This window comes from Strigops habroptila, chromosome 8 (assembly GCF_004027225.2).
Source record: "Strigops habroptila isolate Jane chromosome 8, bStrHab1.2.pri, whole genome shotgun sequence".
Taxonomy (NCBI): domain Eukaryota; kingdom Metazoa; phylum Chordata; class Aves; order Psittaciformes; family Psittacidae; genus Strigops; species Strigops habroptila.
This window is the reverse complement of record NC_044284.2, coordinates 10,628,127-10,651,774: the sequence shown is the minus strand read 5'-3', so window position 1 is coordinate 10,651,774 and position 23,648 is coordinate 10,628,127. Positions and strand designations below refer to the sequence as shown.

The window sequence follows — 23,648 nt, the reverse complement described above, 5'->3', positions numbered from 1 at the left end:
AACAGAGCTCACCACCACTGCTACCCGCTTGGGTGAGCTGCTTCCGCTTGGAAGGCAGCAATTTAGCCTATCAGGGACACTGGATTAACAATTTTGGGAGGACTACTCAAAAATTGAATGAGGATGGTATGTCTTAAGAAGCACATAACTCTGTTGAAAAGCATAGATGAGAAGAAACATTTAATATTCACAACCAACAGAAAAAATATTGAGGGTCGTCCGTCCCGCACCCAAAATAGGGCAAAAATAGGAAATAAAAGTCAGAGGTAGCAGATTATAAACCACAGTCCAGCAACCACCCAAATTACCCAACACAAAGCACATTAATTACCACCATCAGTCACAGGAACAGGCCTTTCCCACACCAATATTGCATATATCAGTGCCAAATAGGCTAAAATATCTTAAGTGATTTCTCCTCTTAGGTACCCAAATGCCTCTTAAGAGGATACTGCCAGAGTTGTCCAGCAGCACTATATAAACTGTTTCAAGACAGTTGTGCCCATCAGAACGAAAAGCCTTGTTGGCTGTGAGTTACCTTGAAATTACCTTAACATCCCCCAAACAGCGAGATAAAAGGCAGGCAATAGTTTATTTACTGTAACTCAATAAATCCCTAAGTTAAGAGAATAAATTATTTAGCAGCAAAACCAACAAGTAATCCTCTGAGTTCTGAAATAAAAGCAAGTCACACCTCTACAGATCGCTATTTCAGATGTCTACAAAGATGTGCCCTCTTGTTTCATCCACTTTTCAAGCCATTGGGGTGTTCCCAGGACTGCAACTGGGATGATGCAGAAGTGTCCATTTTAGCTACTATCACCACTGAAGGGAAAGTTATACACCAAACTGCCCCTGGACTGATCCCGATTCAAACCTTCCCCTCAAATCATTCCTGCAACAGTCAGACACTAGCTGGATGTCTCCTGCCAAATGCCTGGTCTCCAGGCATGGCCAAGGAAAGACATAAGCTCCCATCTGGAGCCAGACCCCAGCACTCATTCTGTTCACTGAACTAGAGAAACCCACGTCGTTAATCTACAGCAAAAATTTCCTTCAACTTGGCAGGGCAAAGTTCAGTCTTCAGCACATGCTTCCTCACAGACACAAATCTATTTTTCATACTGATAGATCCACTTGAAACCTTACATCGTATAAAAATAGTAAGACATGCAACTCTCAACTGAAAAGGCATTAAAACTAAGCCACCTCAGTAACCATGGATTGGCCAGAGATGATCCCTATCCTCAATTTTCCAGAATAACACTGTGAAGGTGATATTGCCTACCAGCAAATTTGTCCTTTGGTATTGAAGGAAGAATCTAACAGAAACTGATGCAGGAAACATGCTGAGACCACTACCTTGACCACAGGACATTCATGTATTTTAAAATACTAAGCTAAATACTAAGCTAAAATACTAAATTCTTTCTCACTAAAAGACTTAAGCAACCTTTTGACTCAATATTTGGTTGGTATTGGTATTTAATTCTTTATAGACATTTAGACATTAAAAGGCAGTTCTTTAAATATGGAAAATAAAAGAAAATAAGGAAATCCACCAATAAAATTATAAAAACTGTAATTCTATTTAATTCACAAATGCATTGCTTCTGAAAGAAGGTGGAAAATACAGATCATTTTTGTGTCTGTTGATGACCAGTATTATTACACGAGCAACATTAAAACTGTCATATTGTACTGAAATAGCCATTTCCTTACCTGTGAGAAGCCTGCCTTTCCTGTACAGGGCATGCAACGCAGCCATTTATTTCCCTGAAGCACCCAAAGCATATGACCAGTGATAGGTAATTATAGTATCACCTAGGAGCCCTAATTTGCTCTTAATGTTACCTATTAACCTCTGCAATGGCAAAGGCAGAGGAAGATTGTAGACAAAGTAAGTGCAAGTTCATGTGCTTCCTTCCTGCAAAGCCATCTGTCACCTTATCAGTAAGATACATACTTTCCCATATCCCACTTGCACCCTGATCATCAAGGGCACAATTCAGGGAGGAGGTTTCAGTGTAGCAATAATCAGTGAAACATCGTACATCTTTGGGAATTTCAAGAAGAACAAAGAGCCAAACCATATGGAACATCTAATGCAACAGTAAGACAAAAGTAAAATTAGAAAGCCTTCAGTGAGCAGGAGCACGTTACTACGTTACAAGGCTGCCAGCATCAGCGATTCCTTTGGGTCCCATAACATCGCAGGCACTGAAAAGCTTCCTAAAGAAAGCGATGTTGGTGGAGAAAAGCACTGGACTGCATTCAATTGAAAACCAGGGTTTGTGAGCATGAGTGGTGCAAACCTGCATTTTCTACTACAATCCAAACCCACCAACTGAAAAATTTAAATTACCATCTAAATTCCCCTGCATAAGTGCTCCCTACGGAGCCTGGAACCACCCTCAAGGCCAACAGGCTGGCAAGGGTCAGTAAGACAAAGGTAATCTTATCAGTTCTGCAGAAGGGCAATGGGCAAGGCTGGAAAGGAGAGGACTCAACACACCATCAGCTGAACACAGATGAAAGTTGAGACCATGCACATCACCTGGAGAGCAAGTCTAAAGCTCTGCCCACTGCCTGCACAGGCCCAACCTGAACAGCCCACACCACCTTGAAGCAAAGAATAGTGAATTACAACTGTCCCAGTGGCGGCACATCTACACAGCAGGTACAAGGAGAAACTGAAATCTCTGTCATCTCAACCAACAGCTCAAAACAGAAAAGGACGTGCATAAACCAGCTGCAAGAACTTGGGTGCCTGGCTAGGGTGACTAACCATAGTTAAGTCAAAGAGCCCGTCCAGAAGAGTAACACCTCAGATGATCAGCAGGGTGACTAGGAAACACATCTGGACACACTAATCGAGACCAGGCTGTACTGCCAGCCTTGTTCAAAAAAGACCATTGCCATTGCTTGCCTAAACGTCCTTTGAGATTGCCCAGACCTTCAGGCCTTGATACAGCACTCCTGACTCTCCCTCTCCACCAGCGTAAGAGAGATGAGGATATCTCCTGTCAGGATGGAGCACTTTTTATGCCAGACTCTTCTGGGCCTAAAGAAAACTGTGGGATACTTCCCCTAAATAAATTAAAGTGTAATAGGAGCAGGAATTACGCAAGAGCTTGTGTTTCTAAGGTGATTAAGAACCATTTGAGTAGAATGATGGGAATCTGTTTCCCATGGGGAAGAAACGCAGGAGCAGCCTGAGCCAATCTACTTGAAGCAAATTTTGCCATTTGCCAGTGCTGGCTGCTCACCAGCACTGGCATTTTGACAAGAAGCATCTCGGGTTTACAAAAACCCCCACAAATACAAGCACACTTTGTAAAGCACCTCGCTGCCCAGGTTTACACAAAAAACCACACACAATGGTGGTAAACACGCAACTTGTGAAAGAGAAGGTGAAAGCAGCTCCTGAAGACAGATTCTTAACCCAAAGGAAACAGCTTAGAAGTCTAATGAGTCTGTAGAAAACACAAGTCAATATTAAGCGCTAGAGTCCCAACAATCCAAATTAAATAACTGGTAGACACAAATTAAAGAACTAAGTATATCTCCCTGAAAGCACTCACCAACAGCCTTTAGAAATCAGGGTAAACAACTGGAAAACATCGTCAGGAGTGATTTTATGGGTCAAACCCAAAATACTTAAAACTCAGATAATCAACCTACAGCCACTGAACAATACAGAAGCAAACACTCCCTGCAGGAATACCTACTCACCAAGCAGGTAGAGCACTTAACAACAGCAATCGGCACTGCTCAGTCAACCAGCAGAACACCCTGCAGCAACTTCCAGTCGACCCAGTGTGGGTCCCCAAGGGAAGCACAGAAATGCATTCCTCTTGATGACCACCTCAGGTGTTGAGAAGTAAACTCAAGGACTAATTTCAAGACTACACTTTATCTCTGTGTTTAAAAAGTTGTTCTTATCTTTTCCCCCATTCACCAAGTCACAGGCCAAGCCTTGGTGGGCAATATGGACTCAAGTATCAGACATCTGCAAAGGGCATGAAACCTATTTATATTCTACCACACCACAACACCACCACCACCACCACATCCTAAATTTGGGGCCTGCAGGAGATCTGAAGCAGGGGAGCAGGGGGGTCAGTGAGCAGCATAAACTACTAGGAAGCATGTGCAGGCAATGTGAAGTCCCCCGTGGCTGCAGGACCAAACTGGTCTCCTACCCCAGCTGCTGATTCAGCCCAACAGAAAGAATTGCTCCTGGATAAGGCTTAAAGTATTTGTTTCATGAAGAGGGGGAAAAAAATCACCTGCACAGATCTGTGGCACCAGTCCAAAGCTGTAAATGAACTCCCATGGGAATGAAAGGCTACCACAATCCTCTCTTTACTACTGAAAGAGCCAGAGACATTTCCTCAGCCTGTCTCCTCCAAGTGCATAGCACTTGCACAAACAAAAACCTCGCAATGCCAACAGCAAACTCAAAGCATCCATGAGTTTATGGCTCTGAACACGCTATGACACCAAGAACAGCAAGATACTTGTGCGCGTTCGAATTGGAGCTCTGCGTGTACCCTCCAAACACAACAACGCTCTCAGCTGCTCAGTTTCATTAGTTAGCACATCAATCTTTTTTTTATTAGTGACTTTCACACAAAAGAAAGCGTCCCCTGTGGGCCATCAAAGCCCATATTAAACTGTAGTCTCCCATGCACCTGCTGTCCCAATTATACAGGAAATACGAGCTTTTCATCTCACAGGTAGCTTTCCTGAAGCTACACATCTGAGCTTCACAGGCAAGCACTCCACAGCAGCAGCGGTGAACAGTCTGACCAGGTGAGATAGTGCTTGTATGGAACAGTCACAGAATTGCTGGAAGCAGGCAATGTAAGTCTGCATCTGTAAACTACCCAAGGAAAGTTTTAGCTTCACTTAAAACCATGAGCGTCCAAACCAAAGCAGTATAACACAGGCATATTGACACCACACCTCCTCTGAATGTTATCCAACTGCTCTGAAGCTTGTTTTCCTTCACATTGGATACTCCCCAGCCAGATGCAGTCTCTTCCAAAACTCACCACACCTGACTCCACATATAGTGCAATCCCCCTTCCATTGCTAATTCCCCAAGGAATTTTCAGTCACTTTTTTTATTTATAGACTCAACCATGCATGACATGCTGAGTTTACAACATGCAGACAAAACTCAGAACCAACTTTGCCAAAGGATTTCAAAACCAAGTCAACTCTTGCTGAGAACACAGAATCACAGTCTTATAGAATAGTTTGGGTGGGAGGGGACCTTAAAGCTCATCTAGTTCCTCTGCCATGAGCAGGGACACCTTCCACTAGACCACGTTGCTCCAAGCCCCGTCCAACCTGGCCTTGAACACTGCCAGGGATGGGGCAGCCACAGCTTCTCTAGGCACCCTGTGCCAGAGCCTCACCACCCTCGCAGTAAAGAATTTCTTCCTAATGTCTAATCCAAATATCCCCTCTGTCAGTTTAAAGCCATTCCCCTTGTCCTGACACTACCTGCCCTTGCAAAAACCCCCAACAGCTCTGTTCCCTCATATTAGGAACTGTTCCCCAACTCTGGGATTTAGATATGAACCACTCAGATGGGTTTTCTGACCACATATCTTACGATTCGTCTATGCCAGAAAACCATTTGATTAATACTGAGTCATGATCACAGCAATACAGGAGACTTCTACCCCATGGATTACTATGGTGGCCAGGCTGTTCCCATTTATAAGCCTCAACCATTTCAGCTCCTTAATTCTTATGACAGCTTGTTCTCTTCCCATCTGCCACTTCCCTCCCGCTCTGCTAGGGGAGAAATCAGACACCAAAGGCAAAGCATACTCTGCTCTTTAGCTTTCAATAACCTCTAAAGATATATGTATGCCATTGACTGTGACAGCACTTATTCCCAAACGACATATTTTTTATATACACACACACTTATACATTTATACATCTAAATGAAAAAGATATAAACATTAAAGGACATATTTCTGGCAAGATAAGTACCAAATGATATTTTAAAGAGTAAAATTACTTCTGAACAAAAGTTAATGTAATATGCTCAGAGAGAAATAGTACTTCTGCTCTTCGGTGGTCAACTGGAGACAGGCTTCACATACCCATACAGGAATACAAATGCCTTCATCAATCTTTTTCATCTGGCATGAAAAAACTGCAGATATGAAATAGCTGGTACAATCCCTGTGTTCAACACAATTATTTCTGATCCTCATTTACACAGATACTCAGTTCAGATTCAGACCTTGCCACAATGGTCCAAGGCATGGTTCAGAACAGGCAACTGTTTTTGAGCCCATTACAAGCTTTCTTTGCTACAAATGATAGCCATTGGCTGTACAGTGCAGGATTTCTCTTTGCAAACCCATAATAAGGCTGCACAAGATGAAAATAAGGTTGCATGGAAAGTTAAGAAAAAGCCCTGGGTTGCTCTCCTCACCTTCACACATTCCCCCAGAAGCAATAAAGGTTTGCTTCCCTACTTACCTTGCTGTTGCAGTTTGTAGTCTGTGGAGTATGCCTTGCCTATGATGTTCCACACGGGCCTCAGACAACCAAAAAGTCCCTCAAGAAACCCACCGCTCCCACTGCCTGATCTGTTGAACTGGACTTTAACATCATCTGCTCCACTGTTGCTCTCTCCATCCATAGTGTTCCTGTTGCCCTGAGGAATGGCTGTTTCAGATTCATCCTGCTCTCGCAGCTGCAGCACGCTGTTCTCAAATTGGTCCCTAGAGTCCTCGCTGATGCTGGTCAGCACTGCTGCAGTGACCGGGCTGTTCACGTTTTCAATGAGGTCTGCCTGCAGCAAGCCCTTCTCATGCACATCCTCTATGAGCTCGGGGGACGGGTGGTTTCCAGTAGGTGCATGTTCATCATGTAACCTACTAAAGTCTTTATCTTCACAGAAAGCTTTGCTGATGGAGTTTGGAGAGGAAGACAAGCTCAGGCGCTCCTGAGTACTGGCCATGATGCAGTGAGTGTGCATCAAGGAGATGGTCTGAGCTGGTACTTAGAGAATGAGAACAACACAATTCAGATGTGACACATGGAGCCAGTACCTGAAACGAGAGGATGAAGAACAACTTTCACATTTCCATGTAAGTATTCTCACTACGTGCACTTTCACCAAGGCGAGCTGATAATTAACCAGACATTCCAGACGACTGCTGATACTTAGTAAGTAATTACTGCCCTAAAAGAAGCAAATAAATTATTCCAACAGAAACTCCGCTCAGATGATACTCTTGGTAACCTACGACACGAATTACTTGGTAAGCAAGCACCACAAGTTTTAAACAAAAGCCTAAAGGTCAAAACCATGAAAGTTTGCAGCTAACAGCTGTTTCTTCATGGTTAGTATAGTATTTATCAGACTGAAGCTGAGCCCCAGGTGTTTCCCCACTCAAGTATGGTTTGAGTCCAGTCACAGGTTCTGGGTCTGGCGTAGTCCACAAGCTCAGGATTCCTCTGCAAACCCTTAAGACAAGGCATTATCGAAACAAAGTACAGCAACATAGGTACCCCGAGTCCACCAAGAGATGGTTTGGTGCTGTCCCCCCAGAGCCCCACCTAGTTATAACCATTCTGGTCCTTTATTTTAATCCTTTCAAATTCAATGTAGCAAGGTATGTTACACTCTCTGACCACGTAAGTGTTACCCTCCTGAACAACTAGGACTTGGAGAGCTTCATGGCAACAATCCTCTCCAATCTCCCTCCTCCCACAAGCCTGAAGAGCATCTCCTTTCACTTACTTCCGCTCCTCCTCGGCTTTCTTCCTGCATGAAGTTCCTGGTAGGTTGCATATCACAGTTGGTGTCCCTTTGAAAAAGTCCCCCCATCTCTTGCTACGTGCTCCACTGAAAGATCCTTTTCTCAGTATCCAGCATAGCGCCAACTTCCTACAGAGCCAGGGGTCATGCTGCAAAAGCTGCCCACTGCCAAAGCATGTTCCTGGGGTAGAGCCACTTCTGAAATAAGAGTCTCTAGCTTTGCACCAGGAGTAATCAAGCACCTTCAGCCTGTAGCACAGAACACAGTCCAATTTTGAAATCCATATGAGGTCGAAAGGGAGGAAAAAACCCAGCATTAACAGAAACTACTTTGTCAAAAAGCAAGATCAGTTACACTGGTGCAAAGTCCCAGGCTCTGCAAACAGCCACTGAAAGGAAGAAAGAGGTGGCCAGGCAGCACACAGCCAATTGAAAGGGAACAGCTCAGCCCCATAACTTCTCAAGATGAGGTCACTACAGAGATGAGAGATAAAACCTTCAGCCAGGTGTATGAAAAGCTCACGCCCTGGGCTTCAGTCCCTCTCCAACAGCAAAAGCAGCAAAGGGGAACAGCCAGGAGCCTCTTATGTTCCCATATTTCTGCTTGATCACACAGGGTATGTATAAGGGCGTTATAGGAAGAACACTGTTTAGGCTGTAAACTTTGCTCTTTAAAAGAAAGCAGAATAGCACGGGAGACAAAAATTGCAGCACAGTCCGTACTAGTAAAGGAGCTGAGTTAGAGTTGTACAGGAAGTTCAAGAGTTGGTTATTCCTGACCTACCTATAACCAGCATTACAATAACTGATTCTCAGCATGGGAAGCTGTAGGGTGACCGCAGTAGTGTGGTTATGGTTACTAGTAGTAACATGATCACAGATTTTGTTCTTGTTATAAAGAAAAGCAAGAAGTTTCAGATCTAAACAGAACTTCAGACCTAAACAGATACCAAATCAACTCCAATCCAGCATTCCTGAGCACTGCCCCTGCTCATTTCCAAAAGTCTGAGACAGACAGGAGACTCTTTGAACAAAAATAATGTGACCAGTGTTCCTACAGAGAAATCTGCTTCTCATAACATCTTGTTAAGCAACGTAAATAAAAGAGCAGTCAGTTTTCCCTGCAAGAAACCCTGAAGTAAGAGGCAAAACAAGAATTTGAGGTAAGGGTGTCATGAATTATCTCAAATTTAAACAGATGGGAAGTGCATTAAGGATTAAATCAGACGTGAAGGATAAAATTGTTTTGTTGTTACGTGACTCTCAGAGTGCACTAACACTCTAGGATTTGTTTTTTAGCTTTCTATGTAATTTTCTGACTTGGGAATGCTTGATTGTGCAGATTTAACAGGGAAAAAACAGCTTCTCCTGTACATATTCCATATTTTCCTCGTTTCTAAGTGGATTATCAGCATCATATGTGTCTCCTCCTCTCCCCATGCATTTCTCAGTATTGCCTGAAAAGCTAAGCTCCTCTCTTCCATCCTGCTCGTGAAGCACCACAACATATATACGTTCTGCTGCTAATAGCTACTAGACCGCCCTGACCCTCAGTTCACTTCTACTCTGACATTATTTGCCCTAAAGACATCTGCAGCCTCCCCCCATGGCCAGGGCTCAGTACAGGGAGCACAAGAGAATCCCTCTCTTGGATCTTAATAAAAAGATCAAGTTTAGGAAAGTCTTGTATGTTCCAAATAAAAAGTCTTTAAGCACAGTGCCCTGCCATATTATATGCCACTGTATGTGCTTCATGAGGAGAGGAGGCATGCAAAAGTTACACAATTATTTTCAAACTGTCATGATACAGCCTTATTTAGGTACTTACAGCAGCAGCCTGAGTTTTCAGAGGTGTAGAAACTCACTGTTTCGAGAGCATGAGACAGCAGCCTTCATTTGAAAACAACTTCGTATCAAGCCAACTTGAAGTGGTCCATATACGATGTGGGGGGCAGAAGGCAGCTTCTGCCACAATGCATCAATGCTGACTTATTGGGGAAATTAGTTTTTTTAATTATCTTCTATTACAGTAAATTCTGCAATATGCAACCTCTTGTCTTCGCAAGGTTTGATCTAACGCAGACAAATTAGGTTAGCAAGGGATGAAGAGCATTTGTCAAGCTCTATCATCATGCCTCCCCTACTCTTTTGGTGAGAGTATCAAAGATATGGCTGAGAGTGTTCACGTTGAACTCCTCCCAATAAAAGAAATCTTAGTTTCATTCCATGCAAAGAAAAACATTTTCTTGAAAGTTTAAAGTTTCTTTAAAAACAGACTGTTTCCCAGTTGAAACGTTTATGATCTGTATGTGCCTCAACTTGTACAGTGAAGAGCGTAGTCAAGCGGTGTTCTGTTTCTATCTTAGCACTGCTTCTGCTGTAGCAGTCTTCAAGTCAAAAGCTGAACACTCTGTGTGTGGAGGAGGATTGTGTGCATATTGAAGATACTCAGATTTCACAATGTGCTGCTGCAAAAGCAGACTTCAAGGCAGAATCTTTGAACTATTTTGATGAGTTCATGCACTCTGAAGCTAACAAATTTATGTCTATAAAGAAACTGGAGGCTCAGTGTAATTTTGTATGACCACAACTTCTTGTAAATTATTTCACTTCTAGGGCAAATCATTCTTCCAGGCAAAATCCCACTGTGCCCAGACAAAAGGAACACAAAGTGCACCTCTTCCAGGAAGAGGTGAGACTGCACCTCAATACATCAGACAGCCCGAACTGCAGTTCAAAACTATTAGAAAAGCGACAGCTTAGCCAAACCAACACCAGAGCAGGTGAATAAGTTCTCACAAGGCACGTTGCCTGATACTGTGTCTGCAAAGCAAATGTTCTCACACATCAAGTGTTCTCACAGACACGCAGAGAAACCAAAGTCCACTATCTATGAGTGCGTTAAAGCAATGGTCAGGTTTGAAGACATGGCAGAGTTAAACAAATGCATGGGCCATAATGGAAGTTTATCCTTTAAAGAGCTGTGCTAAAAATAGAGTAGCAAATCACAATTCCAGATACAGCATGCCAACAGACTGTTAGTATGCTGTAAAGGTTGCGTAAGTACAAAGCGGTTGCCACTCGGTTTCCTAACAGCACTAATGTCTAGTAATATTAAGTTATTTTCCTTGAAGCATTAGTTCCTATATTACCCAGCCAAGCACATTCTATGCTTGCACTTGCAATATACAAATGAAATAAAAGCAACTGTCTGATCCATGATTAAGAACTGAAAAACAGCAGCTGGCAGAAACTAACCAGCTGATACATGGCAAATATAAAGGACAGAAGAAATTCCTGTCCATATCACTATTTACATTCGAGCCCTGAAGTTCCCTGGATTTTTCCTGGTACTCAGTGTGATTTTGGTCTGGTGCCATTAGGTACAGCAAGGTAACACCACCTTTCTCCACCGGTAACACAAGCACAATTTATGTGTGTATCATCTCAAGACTACTGCAATACTCCTAGCTTGGGACAACACTTCAAACTGTTCTAGAATCTAACAAAACCACAAAGAGCATGCTTAAAAAGTATAGGTATCTTGCTACAGAGATCTTGCAGCTCTGTTCTCCTGCCCCTTGTGATTTACTCCATTTCTACCATGAATTTTTACAACAGGTTGACACACAGTCCTCTTCCATCTCTTGACCTTCCACACTGTACAACTTCAGCACAGGAAAGCACCAGCTTTTGCTGTCACTTCTGACCTTTGTGTTTTGAAATCACATGATTTTATTACAAAGGATTCCAATAAGCTCTTCCTTTTCCTGGTCTCCTGGTGAGGAAAGTGCTGAATGAATGGATCTCACAATCCCCTTATGCTGCATTTTTATGGTTTTACATTACTTGGAATACATGTTTGTGTTTTGCATGGTTGTTTCGAACACAAACTGTAATAGCAGATTTACTACTAGAGAATGAGTTACACATCACCAAAATGCAACCTCCTCTTTGTTTTCAGAGGTTTTGGTTTAGGTTTCTGGTTGGGATTTTTTTCTTTCCCTTCTCCAGGAAGGGCAAAAGCTTGGGGTTTTTTAAGTAATCAATCTCTTGATCTCAAGATACACTGCTCCTTCAAGGAAGCATGTTTCTTCCACATCACAATGTACATCCCACCTCACACCTGCATGAATTCTCAGCCATAATGCAGCACGATTTTTAAATATTACAATTATGACATTGCCGAAGAATAATTAAATTCTTACAAAACAGTTAAAAATGCTTCACCTGACCCACTTGAGATTTTCTGTCACTACACAGCTCTGAACACATCTGCGCATGTACCCTAACCTACTCTGAAAGAAAACAGCAGATTTACCTGGGAATCCTCAAGCGTTACAACACTGGCTTTTTTGTGCTTTACCTTGTTCTTCCCTGTTTCAAATAAATACTTCTGTCCCTCCTGCAGAATACTAGCTGGGATATATACTTTAAATTCCTTTCTCCAGTAACTATTTGGATGCCACTTCAACATAGGCTGACTAACTTTTGCAGACACCATAATCATCCCTGAGCTATGTGGTAGCAATTGCTTAGGGTTCACAGCTATCGTGCTGACTCTAAAATGTTAACAGAATATTTTAACATGACCATGGGCACTAAGTACACGAGACTACAGACATGTAACTGTTGTATGTAGCTATGTCCCTATTATCACAACAGAAGCTTGAACTCATGTGTCTGCTGATTTAAATTGGCCTTTATTCAAGATCTCCTAAATTAGGGAGACATCATTTTTGTCAAAAAGTTATTTTACAGTTGTAATATACTTTTGTCTGTCACTGTATCACTGACAAAGAGAATTCTGTCTAGCTTTCTGGTCTGAACCCTTTCTGACAATGACAAAAATAGTACAGTCTACCAGCCAAGAAGTATTCATAATGGCTGAATTCAAGCCCTATGCATAAAGCCAGCTGGAGGTTTGCTGTGCACCTTATCTATTCCAGCTAAGTCTGTTAGAGTAGAAATAAGTGGCACCCAGACTATAGAATAAGAAGAAAGCATGCCACACCAGAATGACAGGTTCATCTATCCCCATTTCCCATCTCCAGAACCTAAGAAAAGGATCTGCGTGCAGCAAAACCTCACTAGTGCAATGCCATCCATTATCTACAGCTCACGGACCTTCTCTATCAGCAGCACAGAGGGGTATTTTTCTGCTCTATAGCCCTCAGAGTATTGTTCCTGTGCAAATGTGTTGAAGAATTTTTTTAACCAGAATGCTTTGTCAACCACTGCGTTGTGGCAAGGAGCCTAACTGTATGTTGCATAAGGTAACACCAATTATTCTCCACTTTGCATCTCTTATCTAATCCCTTTCTTCAAACCACCAGTTGTTCACTGTTTCAATGACACCTGAACCCTATTTATCTTTTCAGTGCCAGCTGTGATTTTATGAACTCTCTCATCCTCCAGTTCAACATCTTTTTTCAAGTCTAAAAATCCCCACTCTACCTTCTCATTCACCATATGAAAGCTGCTCTGTATCTTTAGTCACCTCTCTACATATTTTCCATTTCTCCTACTCCCCCAGCTGTAAGGTGATATAAGACCATAGACAGAATCCCCAACATGGGCTCACCACAGGAATGTCAAAGGCATAATGATCATTTTTGTTCTTTGTTGCTTTCCTAACTATTCCTCTAATGCTACCCAGTGTTTAAGCATGCTTCAGGGTGCTGAGCTAACTTCCGTGGATCTCTTACAAGCTTAAGATCTCACTCCTGAGCAGTAAAAGCTAGGTCAGAGACCAATTCCTACATACAGGATGCTAGATTCAATTGTATTTAATCAACAAGAATTTTGACTGATATTTTATCATCCAAGTTCACAAGAGCCTTCCAGTTCTCTCTGCCATTCTCTTATGTGTTTATGATCCTGAACACCTTACTTCTGTAGTCTCACAGCCTAAAAGTTCTTGCTTCAGAATATTCCTACAATATCTGGACAAGAGATGAAAAGGTGGATAAAGTATGAATAGTGCCACCTCCAAGCAGAGTCATATGACAACTCCTTTTAGAGAAAAACGTTTCAAAGTTGTTTTATACCTGTTTAGTTTCTGTAAGAGTCTCTGGTAAGTATTCTTGCCAAAATCCCAACGAATTGTATCAACCAGGTCCCCTTTTCTGACATGGGCTTGACTCCTCCAAAGGAATTCAACAGATTCACCTTAAAAGAATTGTGTTGACTCTTATCCCCCACATGAAACTTGTGCATCTGCACTGGCTCTCAGCACAGGAATGGATTTCTACCTCCACAAACACTAGGCAAATATTTAACTAGGAACTCCTTCAACATAAGTTCACAAATTTGTGGGGGGTGGAGAAGTGGTGCTTGAATTGGAAAAACAAATCAAGCACCTACTTCTTTTTTCAGCACAAGAAACAAAGCAAGCAGGGAAAAAAACCAAGATCACCTCTGCAAACAATGCAGACAAAGAACCAAACTGCCCTCCCTAGTATTTTGGGAGACGTCTTCAGCTGATTTCAATGGAAGCAAGCTGGATTCCCGTTCCACCTGCTAGCCATCTATGCAAGGTGCAGTTTGGGAACTAAGCACCTTACATAACCGCGTATTTTCAGCACTACATACATAAATGCTTCCTCTATCCTGTAGAAGGTATTTTTGGATCTGCTAAAATGCTACTGTGTTCTTCCAGGGCTTTGCATTCTTCTGCTCAGAAATTGCATAATCTGATGCCATAGGAAATAAGTGATGTTGCATAATGATTCTTCTATTCACTGCAGGATTTTGGTGCTCCACGTTTCTGGGGCACGGTGGCCCTTCTCTGTGTTCCTGACTTTAGGTCCTTGGTTTTTGAAGAAAGGACAATCTATCAGCCGCATGCCTTTAGGGGGTAGAGGTGGGGGTAACAAACCAAGGACCATCTTATACTGTACTAAGAATTTCTCTTCACAAAAGTCAGTTTAACTCTGTACATCCATCTGCTACTTCTGTTTTCCCTCACTCTGGTTGTTCGCATGCCTTGAGCTAAGAGTATACATGAAGCACCAGGAGTTTCATATGCAATGTCCTGATGTCTAATTTACCATGGATGCCCCCCATCACAGGCTCATCAATACTACTGTAAAACATTTAGCTGGTATAAAAGACAGACTAAACACTGATAAGCTTTTCATACTGCTGAATTACTACTGGAATCTGTCTTAGCTTGAAATTTAGAAATGACCTTAAGTTACACTCTTCTCTTTCATCTTTCCAGCTGTCTTCATAGTATGAAACAACTTCTAAAGACTTCAGGCTCTGCTCTACTCCTTTTCTCTCTTAATCCTTCAAAATTCTGCACTTTTTTTCTTACTTCATTAAAAAGCCATGTTATTTTACTAAATGACAATAACAGGTTAAAGGATTTAAATTCAAATATTTTACAACTACAGAACCCAGGAAAACCTCAAAGTTAAGTTCACAGACAATTCACAGCCTCATTGACATTGCCACATGAAGCCACTAAAGCGTTCCAGTACTACCAATGAACAGTATCTTGTAATTTCCCCCCACTTCCAGAACTGAAACATCATATTTTCCTCCAAGGAGTAGCGTTAAGATTAATTAATATCTGAAAGATCTTTGAGGATGAAGATCAATATCAAAGTGTTATTTTCAAGAATCCAGTGAATGAATCAAACTCTCACTTTAATTCATGTGAGGCATCAGCCTGGTCTCAGGTAAATTCAGTAAACATGCTTTTTCTTGTTTTTGTAGTAGATATGAATTATTCAGTACTTGCGAAGCACACACAGCTATACACAAACTTCTCAGCAGTAACAGCTTACATGCTTCATACCTAGTCTTAAACATCTATTCATAAAAGTACAAAAAATTACTGGGGTACATGCTATGCTATGGCCTCTATCATCACTATACTAGAGAGCGTGTGCACCTGATGGGAAGGGGACACTTGAAATCCAGCTGGCAGATCTCTCAGATGAGAAATGACAGTAGTACTAAGTTGTATTTAGCAAGCACCATACATGAGCAAAGAGGATTACTCCTCCATAGCGAAGCAAGCACAATGACTTGCTCAGGAGCCTCTATTAAGCCTGTATTACTGACACAGCGTTAAGGGGTTAGAGCAACATCTGAGAGGTGTGATCCTCTTCTTAGGCCACTAGAGCTTTACGCGATGGTAACGCGATCAAGACAGCACACACAACACAGTCACGGACTGAGAAACCATAGAGGAGTCTCCAGAGGCCTGACAGCTCATGTGCCACCCAACACACTGCAGAGACCTTCCAAAGCAGCACTCAGCCCCTTGGCTCACCCCTAAATACGTCACATTTAGCTACAGTTGATAAACCAACATTTGAGAATCTCCTCAGGCAGATAAGGATGGTGAAGTTTGACTTTCTGTGTTTCAGCAGGAAAGTCACAGCTGTACAGCTGCATTACTGGTTTTGGTGTCCTCTGGAAGGTATCAGAGTAAGGGGTTGGGGACAGGAATGGACAAACACACTAGGAATGAATAAAACATCCACGCAGAGAGACCTCCATTCCTCAAGCCCACTATGCTGGAAAAAGCGCAGCTTCCCACCCACACCCCACCAGGACTTTCTCCTTCCTTCCCCTACAGCACCTCTCATGCTGAGCTCGCAACTGCTCCAGAAGAAACAGCACAAACAATTACAGGGTCACCAGAGGATTATAAAACCCATGTGCTTCACACCAAAAAGCTATTCTTCACCCTGGCCTACACCCAACTGTTGCTAATGCTTTTGAACCCACTCCAATGACCGACTTTTCGGTTGAAGTTGCAGACAGGGAAAGCGGACAGAGGTCAAAACGCACGTTGAGCATTTACAGGGGTGGGAGTAAGTGCACACAGTGTTTCTGCTCCCAGCACACCTTGGTATTCCTGATAGAGCTGCCAACTTGCCATTCAGTCCAAAGAGGATTGTGTTTTAGGTAAAGTATTTACTTCTTCCTCCCCAAGACATGAGAGTGTTTTGCTGTAATGTCACAAAACCAGCAGCCTAAGCCCATGCACAGGACATATTTGCCAAGGAGGAATAAAGAAACCCCCAAACAAACCACCAAACAAGAAGCTGGCCAGAGCTTGCTCAAGTGCCAAGTGTCCAAGAGCTTCAGCCTCTCTGAGGCTGCAGAGGTAACATTTGCCTCAAGTGACATATTTTGATTCAGTAATGGCTGAGAAACTCACTGGCAGTTGTAAAAGCACTAAGTCTGTGCTGCTGTTTTCCTCCAAACACAGGATCTCAGCTGAGAGCTTGGCTAAAATGCTCTGTGCACATCAAGATGTGGGCACCTTCTCCTGCCTACCCTGGCCCCAAGGACCACAGCTGAAGAGGAACCTACACTGATTTTAATCTGTTCACAAGACCAATGTCAAACTTTACTTTGACATATAGAAGTTTTATTTAAAAACTGCCATTTTCAGAAGTCCTGCTATTTGAAATCCAATCCACACATCAAGTCTGCAGAAAGCCTGGAATGGGTACCAGATATGACCAACTCCAGTCTAATCAGTCACCATCTCATATTTGCTGTAAGAAAGTCATGAGAAGATAGGAAATACTGTAAAACCTTTCTCACCCTGCCACTACTTAGAGCAGAACCATTTTCTAATAACTACTAATTGCGAAACAGCTTACCTATGAAGAGGTTTTCCAATAAATCACTAGTCAATTTTCTGATCCACTGGAGATAAGCCACTTACCAAATCTTTACAATAGGAGACAAAAGAGGAAGGTTAAAAATGCAACCAAAAAAAAAAAAATACAAACCCAAACATTTTTAAACACAAGTTCATATATAGCTGAGAAGTGTAAGAGTCCCTACCATATATTGTGTGCTAGAAGTTATTTGCTAATTCCAGGCACAGAGGTCAAAACGAATGCCAGCTATAAATTTAACTATCAGGCAGCAGAGGACAAAGACAAATCTGAATGATAGGACCATTCCAGATCAAAGCATCAGACTGGAGGCCCAAAATACAGGAAACTAAACTAGTGGTAAAGCAAAACAAACAAACAAACAAAAAACCCCACCACATCAAAATCAGGATTTATTTGTGTTTCACAGCTGAGGTCTGCTACAGAAACAGAGGTTCAAAGGGTTGGCTCTCCCTCTAAAAACAAAACCCCGCATACATTTGGGGACACAACAAAAAGGACAGTAACAAAAACTTTCAAAGCACTGGCAACTTTCACCTCCACATTCTAGGCTGTCCCAGGATGTCAGTGGCTACACACACACTGTGACAAATGCCCACACTGGGAGTCAGACCAGCTGAGTCTTTGCACTGCAACTCATCCATTTGGGTTTTATTTCAAATATTTCCATATTTTCTCCTTCAAAACTATCAATCCAAATATATTCCTCCTGATTCTTCTGTTGAACAGACTGTCTATTGGTAAAAATCGGTATATCCGAACACATGGGCCTGATGTCATCTTTCTCCAGATCAACTTAAAATACCCAATTTTTCATTTACATGAGAGAGACATGTGGCTTGATGTGATGAAGCTATTGCAGTACATAAACCACCCCCCCAAAACAAAAAAAGAGCAGCTGCACTCATTTCATGGGGAAAAAACATGACATCATGCCCCATTCAGGTAAGCAAGAATATGACAAACCTTGCCCCAGTGAACAGTATCCTTTACTCCCAGCTTCCTCACCTATTAGGAAAATGAGGGCTAAAAATCATGTGTTCAGCACAAAAGAGAGAGCTCAAACTCCTATTTTCTATAATAATGGAACAAATTCCTACCCGGCTGATAGGACATAAAACCACATTTCTTCATCTCAAAAATAAAATTCAGTTATTGATTACTGTAATACAACAGAGGAATTGTTTGATTAGACCACAAGAGAAAAAAATTACGATTGCCTAAAAGGCAAGAGATACAGTTCTGCTTCTTTATACTATCTTCAGCAATTCTTATGTCATTCCCTGTGTATTCCATATATATCCATTCTCCATTGCCATTCCCTTCCCCTTTAAAAGGGGGGCACAAGAAGATAACGTGCAAAATTGCAACTGAAAAATGTCTAGCACACCGACAAGCAAAAGGACAGGCCAGCTATCAGATCTATGTGCAGGGATGGATAAATTCAGGTTTATGTTTCCTCTTCCCTTCTTTTAGCATCATTTTTATCCAGCCCTTTCACATCCCAAATGCAACATCCATCTGTCCTTCTGAAATAAATGGTGAAAGGGTAACGCTGACCATTAAACACACACACACAAACACACATGCTTAATGAGAAAAAGGCATTTTCCTCTAGGTACTCACAAGGATGAAGATTTCCAATGTGATGCTCCATTTTCTTGTTTTAAAAAAGATGGAAGGCAAAAAAAAAAAAAAAGAAAAAGAAAAAAAAAAAAAGAAAAGGAAGTGTTGCAAAATAAAAGGAAATTCCACCCACACAACCCTGCAGCCTGCTGCAAAGAAGCACCGAAGCGTGCTGACGTCAGGATTCATGAATGGATGTAAATCGGGCTGTTCCCAGATTCGGCGAGCGGGAGCGGGGAGCAGGGGGGCAGCCAATCCGCGCGGGCACCGCCGGCAGCCTTCTGCCACCAAAGATCTGGGTACCCACTCTCCGGAGCCCAGCGCCGAGCTGCCCCAAGGGGCCGGGCCGTGAGGCTCCCCCCCCCCGAGCCAGGAGGGCTGCGATGTGCCAGGAGAGGACACAGAAAATAAGTTGTTCGTGACCCAAGTGAAGCTGTTGGGTAAAATGGCATCGCTGCTGCCATTCCGCAGAGAGGAGCGGGCGAGGACATCCTCTAATGCCTTCGAGTCATTGCTCCGGCGAATCTCTGCCCCTCTGTACAGCTTGGATAACAACAGCCTATCAAATAACAGCCATCTGTTATATGAATCAAATGTATTTAGTAATCAGCAAAGGAGTTTATCATCTCCCTGGCTGCTTTCAGGATTACAAACCCTGGGTGTTATTATTAAAATAACTAAATATAAGCATGTACCGGGAGGAAGCTGCAGGGAGAACAATAGGAGGCTTGTGTTTGATTAGTGATGCAAAAGCACCAACAAAATAAAAATAGGAGCGCTAACAAAATCACGCATTCAGCTCTCCTCAAACGTTCCCAACAGCGGGCAGACAAGCTCACAACATTGCACACATTCAGATACAAAAACTGGAGCATGCACAGTTTCACACTTACAGCTACGTAATAAACGGTGGGCACAACATCCCCACCGAGCAGCCCACCAGCCATTTTCATTTCATTTTCAATTCCATACCAATGAACATATGTAAATCTGCATAGCAGATGCAAGGATGCAAGGTGTCATTTTGGGACACTCAAATAGATGGCAATGTCCTGGTGAACGCACACAGGAATGGCTATGACTAACTTGGACCTGGACAGGGGAAGAACATGAGTTTTGCCTTATTTTTGTAGCTTTGAAATATTAGGGAAGGACTGGAGGGATGAATATAATCAGGAATTAAGGTTAAGGTTTAAAGGAGAAGCTAGGCTGTAAGCTATGCAATTATACCACCTCAGGGTTTACCTGAATTCATCAGTTTGGTCTCTAAAACTCAGTCTAAACAATTATTGAGCCAGAATTTCCATATTTTCACCACCTCTTTTCCTAGCAAGTAGGAAGCAATTATACCAAAATAGGATGTCCCAGAAGCTACTCTGGTGGAGCACATCTCAGGAGAACGTCTGAGAGAATCCCTCCTTTCCTTATGAAAACTGGGTAACATCCCAAAATAAACCAGGACTGGATGTAACAACACTGCAGATCTGGGTTTAGAAACCAAGGATTTTGTGCTACGTGATATCATGTGAGCCAGCACCAGTGATACTAGCTTGTGTGGAGGGAGAAGGAGGGCAGGACGCAAAAGCCTTCCTGGAGGCTAATATAGCCACACCTACAGAGACAATGCCTACCTAAAAATGTACTTCTGTGAAGAAATAGGAAGGGGGTTAAATGTATTAAGGCAGTAGACTGGAAGGGAGGTATGCATATTTGACATGAAACAAGGGAAGGAAGAGCCAGGGCAGTAGTGCATGCAGTTCTTCTCAGTTCTGTTACGCCAAAAGATGCTGTTTGGGAGTTGTTGAACTTCTACATGCACTTCTTGGCACATCTTCATCTCTTAGTTGTACCACAGCATATTATTAGATACTATCACCCACCTAGAACTTGCAATGATAGGAATGCATCAGTGTGCTCTGAATCCAACAGTGGCCACATAAATTGAGCACTTTGCATTTTGAACTGAGCTTTATAAAGCTGGCCAGAGAAAATTAAAATAAATGCAAATTTACCTACTTTCAAAGCCAAAGAAAGCACAAGTTAATTTTAGTTGAAGAAATATCCATTCTTTAAGAGCTAAAAGTCGCAAAACACTAGGCGTAAGATTTCTACCCGGACAACACAACCACTGCAGACTGAGAACTACTATACAAAAGGAGAAGCAGGAGTGCAGGTATGGTGAGACATCTCCTCTTCAAAGGCATCATTTCATATCACTATTTCAAACCCCAGTTGCGTCACGGTACTCAGAGCTGCTCTGACTCCCTGCCCTTCTTTCCCTTCAGAGCCCAACACTGCTTTTCACTGCCATCACCACCATGGCACAAAACCAACAGCTTCCAGAGCTCCCTGGCATTTTCAAAACAGAAACAAAAATGTTAATTTACTCTCTTACCCTAAAGCAAAAAGGGATAAGTTCAGGAACTTGAAGGGGGAGCACAGTACCACATGCAAGAAGTGGAACAAAAAGAGAAATACTGCCACAGAACAAGAAAAGTTGGAATAAAAATAGAGAGGAAAATCATTTTGGAGGTTTTCAACAGTTAATTGCAGTGACATTTAAAAAAACCCCAACCACTCAGCTAGGAAAATAAGTGGGAACAAAACTCCAGGAAGGCTCCAGCAGGAGAAAAGAGCTTGCACATATAACTCACATTTTTCTTCTCCACAGTGACTTGGTTCAACATACCAACACTCAATTTCATCTGTGTCTCAACACCTCAGGTTGCAGTTTTTAAACACAAAGGTCCTGAATGTAATGCAAGCTAACTACTTTAACTCATGATGAAAAAGCAAAAACAATCATTGGCCTAAAATTGGTGGCTGTCACAAGATCACGTTGGTAGCCAAGTAACATTAGCATTAGAAAACAGGATGGTTGCAACCAGTTACATATTTTAACAGTACACATTACCTGGCGCATTCGGTGGCAACTAAGTGGATCAGTATCAGAAAGAGTAATTCTTTTTCCCCTTCTCATTTAGACAAAACCACCGGTAGATGCAGGGAACTGTGAAGTATCAGACACCCAAACACAATTCTATGGATAACTTTAGTTCAGTATTAATGTGAAAACAGGAGAAAAAAAGTACAAAGTACAGCAAGGATATTAAAGAAACCTCAAAGTTCATAAGGGACCACACAAGTGCCAGTGAAGAGTTCACAGGCAGCAGGATTTCAGAAAGGACAGGTGAATGACTAAGTAACCAGAGCACTAGGAGACATAGCAGGCAAAAGAGGTGGTAATGGGTGAGAAAAGGAAAAAAGCTACAAGTAGTTAAAAAGTATCTGTTTGCCACGTTTGAAAAAGACCAGATAATTAAGTGCTTTCAAGGCAATTAGCAACTACAAGGAACGCTATATAGCATCTGCTAGGCATAACGTTTCAAGTTGGCACATCATAGTAATTTCGGCCCAGTCCTAAAATAATCATTTAACAAGTTCTCCAACCCCCGTGACCTTCAATTTTAATACATTTGAAAACTACTAAAATTGCAGAAGACTGAGAAGAACAATATTATGCCAATATTAAAAAATAGCATACGTTTGCTATTTGTAGCCCTTGGTAACTTGATGCTGAATCTTGGGCAAAAATCCTAATAGCACCTTTGATTGGAAAGGTTCTGCTGCATTGGAGCAAAGGCCCATTCATTCCAGTGTCCTGTCTCTGATGGTGGCCAGTAACAGACACACAGGGAAGCAAAAAGAACCAAAGCAAATGCCTAACACTTATTGCTGCATATTCCACTAATAAAAGCAGAAAATTAGAAAAGCGATGGAAGTGACTCACAGGGTAATTCCATAATCATGCATCAATAAGGCTGGTTAGAAATCTATTTGACACACTTGGAGATACAAGAGGGACTCCACTGTGAAAACTTTCTACCTAGATTAATAAATTGGTGAAGTGAAACAGCAAACGATTCTCTAACATGAGAAAACCTAGGTAAATATTTGCATAGATAGGGTGGGTAGCAGGGCATTTTACTGTCAAGTCCTAAAAATCCATGAAATCTTTGATCCACTCTTCCAACCCTGTAGGCATACATTCCTCTACTGAATGTCCTAATCCTTAGCAGTGGGGTGGGCGATGGGAAGGAAAAGAATCAAACTTAAACCCTTCACCATCGGATCTTCGGGCTTCTAACCAGGATCTCTCCGGACCTGAGACTTTGAGAAGTCCTCCCTGCAAAGGCAGGCGAAGGGGAACCGCAATTTGACAGGACCATCACCATGAGCTGGGAGTCAAGAAGTGTGACCAAAGAACAAAAAAGTCACTCAAAAAGCCCAAAAGCTTTTGGCATGTGCAATAACATGAGAACAGGTGAATTCAGAACAGTGTTTCAGTCAGGGCCCTAACTATGAGCCCTGTTTTGAAAGGGAGTCTGTTTACAGCAGGACAGCCATAGTGATTCCAGATCCTGGCCCTGCCTTGCTGCTCCTGTGGCAGCTGCAGAGCCACCACAGCTCAGAGCCTGCAGCTGGAACATGAACCCCACACGCTCTAGGGGGCTGCCTCTGGGGTAGGATAAATCTAGGATGACCGAGTTGCTTTGGGTGAC

At 42.3% G+C, this 23,648-nt stretch overlaps 1 protein-coding gene across 4 annotated transcripts in view; it reads right to left on the bottom strand.

The window, feature by feature from the left end:
- Positions 1–23,648, bottom strand: part of MAP3K13 (mitogen-activated protein kinase kinase kinase 13) — a 79,422-nt gene that overhangs the window by 20,460 nt on the left and 35,314 nt on the right. Inside the window, exons 1-2 of one of the 4 annotated variants that reach the window (XM_030494120.2) lie at positions 19,087–19,181; positions 6,517–7,091 (exon numbers count right to left, since the gene is read on the bottom strand). In XM_030494120.2, coding sequence (XP_030349980.1) covers positions 6,517–7,018 — 502 coding nt within the window. In that variant the 5' untranslated portion in view covers positions 7,019–7,091; positions 19,087–19,181. Of the gene's footprint in view, positions 1–6,516; positions 7,092–7,786; positions 7,858–17,439; positions 17,479–19,086; positions 19,182–23,648 lie in introns of those variants that run through there. The other 3 variants (XM_030494122.1, XM_030494121.1, XM_030494119.1) reach the window with 3 other exon arrangements.